Source organism: Momordica charantia, assembly GCF_013281855.1.
Source record: "Momordica charantia cultivar OHB3-1 chromosome 9 unlocalized genomic scaffold, Mcharantia_2.0 BLBB01000009.1, whole genome shotgun sequence".
Classification (NCBI taxonomy): Eukaryota; Viridiplantae; Streptophyta; class Magnoliopsida; order Cucurbitales; family Cucurbitaceae; genus Momordica; species Momordica charantia.
The window spans coordinates 6,902,714-6,909,581 of NW_028275167.1; the positions used below are offsets into that span (position 1 = coordinate 6,902,714).

At 36.1% G+C, this 6,868-nt stretch overlaps 1 protein-coding gene across 1 annotated transcript; it reads right to left on the reverse strand.

Annotated features, from left to right (window-relative positions):
* Window positions 1–968: 968 nt before the first annotated feature.
* Window positions 969–5,907, reverse strand: LOC111018402 (DNAse I-like superfamily protein). The gene is made up of 13 exons (XM_022294459.2): window positions 4,991–5,907; window positions 4,801–4,888; window positions 4,309–4,380; window positions 4,041–4,128; window positions 3,844–3,948; window positions 3,126–3,741; window positions 2,837–3,030; window positions 2,619–2,727; window positions 2,378–2,526; window positions 1,973–2,272; window positions 1,836–1,885; window positions 1,442–1,543; window positions 969–1,340 (listed from the first exon to the last, which is right to left on the reverse strand). The coding sequence occupies exons 1-10, from the start codon at window positions 5,018–5,020 to the stop codon at window positions 2,044–2,046; spliced, it is 1,680 nt and encodes a 559-aa protein (XP_022150151.1). The 5' UTR covers window positions 5,021–5,907; the 3' UTR covers window positions 969–1,340; window positions 1,442–1,543; window positions 1,836–1,885; window positions 1,973–2,043.
* Window positions 5,908–6,868: the final 961 nt, after the last annotated feature.

Here is a 6,868-nt window from a genome sequence, read left to right on the forward strand (position 1 = left end):
CATTAAATTTTTTTAAAGAATAGAGGCACGTTTTAAACAAATGAAAAAGTTTAGGGATATGTTTTGTAATTTAACCTTTTAAATTCAAGGACATGTGACGGCAAGAATTTGAACATATTTTTTCGTCATCGTCGTCAAGGATCTCTATCTTAACTAGTTGAGCTCTCGACTCTCTTCTAACATATTAAAGAAAATATCATTTATTTTTAAAATTACCACTATAATATAATACATGCTTCAATTCCTTTTTTGCTTCATCTTCTTTTAATAATTATTATATTTTAGTTTTTGTATCGTAAAATACGTATTTCAATCTTCAAGTTTTTGCCAATTCGAAAATAGTTTAATGGATAAAATACTTATTACCATGATTTTCCACCCACAATTACGGAACTAAAAATATATATATTTTCGAGTTTTTTCTTTTTTAATTACAATTTTACTTCTTATCGTTATTCTATCTTAAATGGTTCATCGAGCAAATCCATTTAACATATGTATTAGTGTGTAATGTAAATATATGCTAAATAGTGTTAAATTGGATAAGGCAGCTATCGGTTGAGTTCATTAAATTACAAAATGATAACAATGAGTTTACTAAAAAAACAAATAATAATAGTGATCAAAATAATTATTTTATTTAATAACAATTCTTTTTTGTCATAATATAGTTCAAAAGGCTACATTTGCCATCAACATGTCATGTATTCGAATTCTCCCTCCTCCGTATTTCTGGTAGGATTCAAACCAATTTCAATCCAAGTGAGACTACATTTTAACTTTTTGTCAACTTGAATTAAAGATAAAGCAGAGTAAACTATTATCTCTTTTCCCATATATTTCATTTAAATGCCAATAAGAAAAGAAAATGTATGAATATATTTAACCATTTATGGGAAAAAAGACAAAAAAAAGAAAAAAGAAAAAAAGAAAAAGACTAGATCAGAGCCTCAACAGCAGGAAAAAAGAAAAAAAAATAGCTTTAATGCCATCATTTTTTTATTTTTATTTTTAATTTTACAGTTTGCAATGAGCCAGTAGTTTCTGTCACTTCTCCACTTCTTTTCAACCTTTCTACAGTTCAATCAAACCAACCAAGAAATTCAAAAAAGAAAAGAAAAAAAAGTTGCCTATAAATTTTTTTTTATTTCCCAAAAAACCACACAAAAGAATCATCACTAAAACTAAAATACATTTAAAATCCTCAAACCTTCCCTCGACCTCACCCACCAATTACAAATTCAATTTCCCAAAACCCAAAAAAAAAAAAGTTGCTTATTTAGTCCAGCTCATCAGTTTGAATCTTACTGATGTAAAAATTTGCAGTCTGTACCTACCACCTGCACAGTGATGAGCAAAAAGAAAAGAAAAAAAAATTAGATCATCAAATGGAAAAAAATTGCTGCCAAATTTAGAGAATTAGAGAAAGCTCATAATGGACCTTCTTCTTCTTCCTGTTGCAGAATTTCAGAGGGGTGCCATGGCTGTGGTAAAAGAAGCAAGTTTTTCTTCTCTTTTTCCTTTTCTGCAGCAGAGAGAGAGCCTGCAAATTTTGGGGGACCAAGTTGCAAATGGGATAAGCCCAACCAACATATCTAAGTTCTAAACTTGTTATTGAAACAACACAACTTTTTGCAGTAATGGGTTCAGAAAAAAAAATTCTTGGTTCTTATTCTGTTTCCCATGGATGGGAGGAGTCAACTAGAAGATCAGATTTTGAATTGGGCAGTAGAAAGTAAAAGTTGCCACACCATTTACCCCAGAATAGATATTGTGTTTAACAAAAGCGACTAAACGACATGCTTGTGGAAGACGGGAGTTCATAAAGGAAGTACCTATATGAGGAAGCCGAGTGCGATGACGATGATCGAAAGCTGAAGGGGACCTGATAATGACAATGGAAGTATGATTATTATGTGTGGGAAAAGTAAGTTTGATGTATAATGTGATCTTGGGATTTGGGTGATTTTACCTTGGAGAGTAGGTGATTCCTTGATCATGAGTTTGTTGGCTTAGTACAGCATGGTGTGGAAAGAAAATCCCTCAGAAGAAGTTCATTTCAGTGTGGTGTCCGTACATACATGGCAACAGCTCTTCTACTTCGATTCGGGAACTCGAATAGCTCATACTTTTCTTGATGCGGCTGTGGTTTATGGACTCGACTTCGGCCAAGAATATGCTGTAAACAGGCCTGTGATCTGAAAATCTTGATTCGCCGCGAACGTAGGACAGTTGGTGAAGGCCTCTTCCGTACCATAGTATGCGATCACACCTTCACACATAATCAAATAGAAGTTAGAACCGACATTTTCAGAGAGGGTGTATTTCGCATCGATTTGTATATATGTAAACGTCGTTTTGTATTGTATTGTTTTACCAAGCAGGAGTTCTTCTCTTCTCCTTCGGGTGCCTCGCGTCTCCTGCATATTGGTCTGAATTATTGGAATACTTGTATGTGGGAGGAAAGTATATCTTTCCTTCATTCCATCCTTCGAAGACGTGGCCTCGTCTTTGTTCGAGTCGTAACTGAAAGAACAGAACAATACAATCTCAGATTAAGTGATCATCATTATAAATGAGTGAATGAAATTTGATATATTAGGAGATTTGTAGTATGCCTGATCGTTCTCTAACAAAGCCTTCCAATTTCGCATCTCAACAAGAGCCTTTGCAGATCGATACGACAATGCAATCCGATAATTCAAGTCCCCGAGCCAAATAATTCGACTGGATCAGGACAATCACAATGACAAACTTTTAGAGAAAGCTAATAACATTGAAACAACCAAAGTTCATACATTGTATGAAAAATGTGTTCCATGATTGGAATCCTTACTCATGCTCTAAAATCGTTTGAGGAGAGTTCTCGTCGCCCATGCCATGAACTCTGGGAAACCTTGTTTTTCTGAGAATCTCCATGACATCAGAATTTCTCCGAAGTTCGTCGCCCTCCTTCTGACCAGAGGTTAGATGAGTACAGATGAAGCAAAAACTTGTTTGGTGCAAAGACATGCTAATTGAAATTGATCCCTGAAAATCCATAAGAGAAATCAGATTACCATTCATTTCCTTCAGTTCACATTATGACTCCCCAAGTTTGTACATAATCTAGGAGAACTTGTTACCTTATTCCCAAGATAACCCATTAATCCTCTGCCTACACAAGATACTTTCATGTTTCGGATGTCGTCTCGGAGATCATTCCTCACCCATACAGTTAAAAATATGCCAACCATTTGTTTGCTTGCAACTAAACAGTACCTCGAGTGCCCAGAATGTCTATTATCTCCATCTTCCATGGGAAAAAAACCATTATAAGAGAAAGGTGAATAGTGTGAGGCAACTGGTGAATCCCCATTTTCATCATCCGAGGAACCCCATCGGTAACTGGGGTCATGATCGTTCGGTTGGTGCCCGTACATAACCCGATCGCAGACACTGAATCGACGATCAAGTCGTGGTTGTGGCATAGACATGTCATTGTCCATTCTCATGCTGCGACTCAGTGATTGGAATGATCTGCGATGAAAAAATGATGAAGCCTTCTGCCTCGTTGATCCTTCAAAATCTGCATCTAACTCCACAACCGGATCAGGGATGGGAGAAGGCGTGTAACAACTCCCACTAGTGCCAGGGAGACTGTTCAGAGTCTTCCTAATCAGAGCCAGCCATTTCTTGGCTGGACCATTGTCTTCTGTGCCCAAAACATTACCAGCATTCAAAGGAACAATTTCTTGAAACCTGCAAAAGGAAGCAACATGAAACTTCCTCTTTACTATTTCAAAACTTTTCTAACAAAAGGAAGACAGAAAGAGATTGCATATCAGATATTTCGGTATATACCCGAGAACGTAAATATCGGCCGGAGGGGAAGCATGAAGCCAGTCTTCAAGATTCAAACAGTTAGGAGGAGACTTTCCAGCCACATTCCAAGTAGAAACAAAAACCCTGTCCACAGCCCACAGAAAACAGATAATAAGCAAAAACAAAAACAAACGAAACAAATCCAACAAACAAACAACAACTACAATAGAACCTACCTGTAATTTTGCACGTCAGTGACCTGCGTGCCATCGAGGTCAATCTTGCCTCGTCGGCCTCGATCGGGATGGCGTTTGTTGGATCTATCTGTGGACGTAATTTGGGGGAGAATGTTGGAAAGGGATTAGTGAAAGTAACTGGGGGGAGCAGAAAACTAGAAATGATTAAAAGCAAATTAATTTTGTCCATTGTTTTGGAGTTTTTAAGGCTGCTGCTGTGGTCCAAATGAAAGCAATGGGGAGAGATGTCTGAAAAACTGAACCAAACCTGTTTTGCTTTTCTTGACAGTGCACGTCTCCCTCTTTGTATAGCTGTTGTTCCTCCACTCTTCATCACCACCTGAAAAAGAAGCACCAACCAACAAAAGAATGTTAATAAAGCTAAAGCTGTGCTTTTGCTTCCCAGTTAATCATCATCAAGCCCACGCATTCAAATCCAAAAAAGAACTCGATTTTCGGGTTTTCGTTTTCGTCCAAAAGAAAAAACAAGGATGGAAGAGGAAGAAAACAAATTATAGATCTTGTTGAGCCGCAACCAAACAGAACCCCCCATTAAAGACCAGAAAAAAAAAAAAAAAAAACTTATGCACCAGACAAAACAGTGACTGGGAGCAGAATAACGCAAGTTTGTTATTCAAGCTTTAGAAGAAGAATCTAAATCAACTTTAGAACAAGCTACAGGAAATGGGGAAAAAATCCCAGTTTAACCAAATGACATATCCAAATCATTAATAAATTTGACCAGACAAGAACCAATCACCTCTATAAGCAATATCATCCGATGTAAAATCCTCGGCCTTGTTCTTCATGTTGAACCACTTCTTAACCAGTGTTTTAGGCCATGAAAGCTTCAGGAAAGAGCAGAAGAATATCAGCAATTCTCAGACCACAAAAAAGAAATACAGACAAAAGGAGAATATACAATCAACAAACACAGCAGATTCTCTAACCTTGCTTTTCTTTGAATTCTCATCTCTCATTGTTCCACAAAATTCATATAGACACCAGATTCACAGCAGTAACTAGAAAACCACCAATTACTCCCTAGATGTTAGCCTCTGAGTTGGGGATATCAATCAAAGAAATATTAAGGAATTTTAACTAAATCCTAGAGAAGAGAAGAGAAGTTCCCAATTGAATGGTCTACTGATTATCAGTTGGTGTATGCTGATCAAGTCAGAAGAAACGAAACCATATCATCAAATGGGCAATCCTCTGTTCTGTCAAGGGAGCAAGAGAGAGAGAAAAAAAGGGGCGAGCAAGGAAAATCTCTGTTTCTCGGCATTCTGATTTTCCCGGCTTCCAAACAGGAAGACACAACCCAAAAAAGGGAATCCCCCAGGTGGGACTTTCCAAATTTTCCCAATGCCGAATCACAGAAATGGGGGGGAAAAAACAGAGTCAAAAGAGACCCAAAGAAAAGGGGGTTAGAAATAGAAAAAAAAAACCCAAATGGCAGCGATCAGAAGGGTAGAAACAAGATTCGAAATGGGGGAAAAAAGGAACAATAGAGACGAAAACTGTAGAAATGGAGAAGATTAAGCTTCTCTCTAGCAAAATCTGCTTCTGGGTACAGGGTAAAACGTCGAATTTGAAAGGAAAACCAACAAAGGGGGGAGAAGAAGAAGGAAGAGGAAGTAGTTCATTTCAGTCTCCGTGGTTGCTTCTCTCTCTTAAAGTTTTGGGGACTTGGGGATGTGGATCTCTCTATAGGGTACCCGCCCGAGCCAGCATTGCCCGAACCCATCTGACGCCCTGTCTCAGAGAAGCCATTTCTCTCTCTAGAATAGTTTCTCTCTCTAAAGATCTGCCCGCGGTCAGCATCTGGGGTTGATGTGAACATGCTCATGCTCTGCCCTGAATACGATCGAGTGTCCCATTCTTCAAAAACCAACGGAGTTGTGGAAAAGAGCAGTTGAAAAAGAACACCAAAGAAAAAGCCATGCCTGCGTTTGCTTCCCTTTTAATATTTGCCCTTCAACTTTTAAAAGGATTTTATTTTATTAATTCAATCCTAAAATCTCTGTCCTCTCTCTCTTTTTTTTTTTTTAGTTTTCAAATAAATGAGAGAGAAAGATTCAAACTTTGGTTTAGAATATTAGAGACACTGTTCGAAACTATCATTTTTTAGTTTAGTATAGGAGTAAAGATGTGTGTTAATTGATCACTAAATTGGGTTTAGACTGAGAAAACATTCCTAACTTATGACTTATAAGATAGGAATATTTTGTTATCTTTTAAGGAGATGAGAGATATATATTGACGAATTCAGCTATGTTTTATGTCGGTTACCAGGGAGAGATATTAATGCTGACTATTTGAATTATGTGCATATTAAAGTTCATTTGAGTTCAAGTTTTTTACCCTTAATACTAAGGCTCTGTTTAATAACAATTTCGCTTTTAATTTTATGTTTTAAAAATCACGTTTGTTTTGTTATCATTAGGTTTTAGAATGTTTTTCACCTTTCTTTAGAACACATTAGTATTCTTGACCAAATCTAAAAAAAAATTGAAAATTTCTTTGGTTTTCAAAATTCAGCTTAGATTTTGAAAACGTTTTTAAAAAGTTGATAACAATACAAAAGCACAGGTAGAAGCATGGTATTAAATATCTGTCTATACGTCGACATTTTCATGTATCCAAACTTCTACCTCGACTGAACGATAAATCGACATTTTTATCATATTAAAAAAAATCGAAAAAATATAAAAAAAAATATTAACAAAATAACACTAATATATATATATATAATAATAATAATAATTATTATTATTATTAATATTAATTATTTTTAATTTATTTAGAAATAGAAAAATGTTTATTCC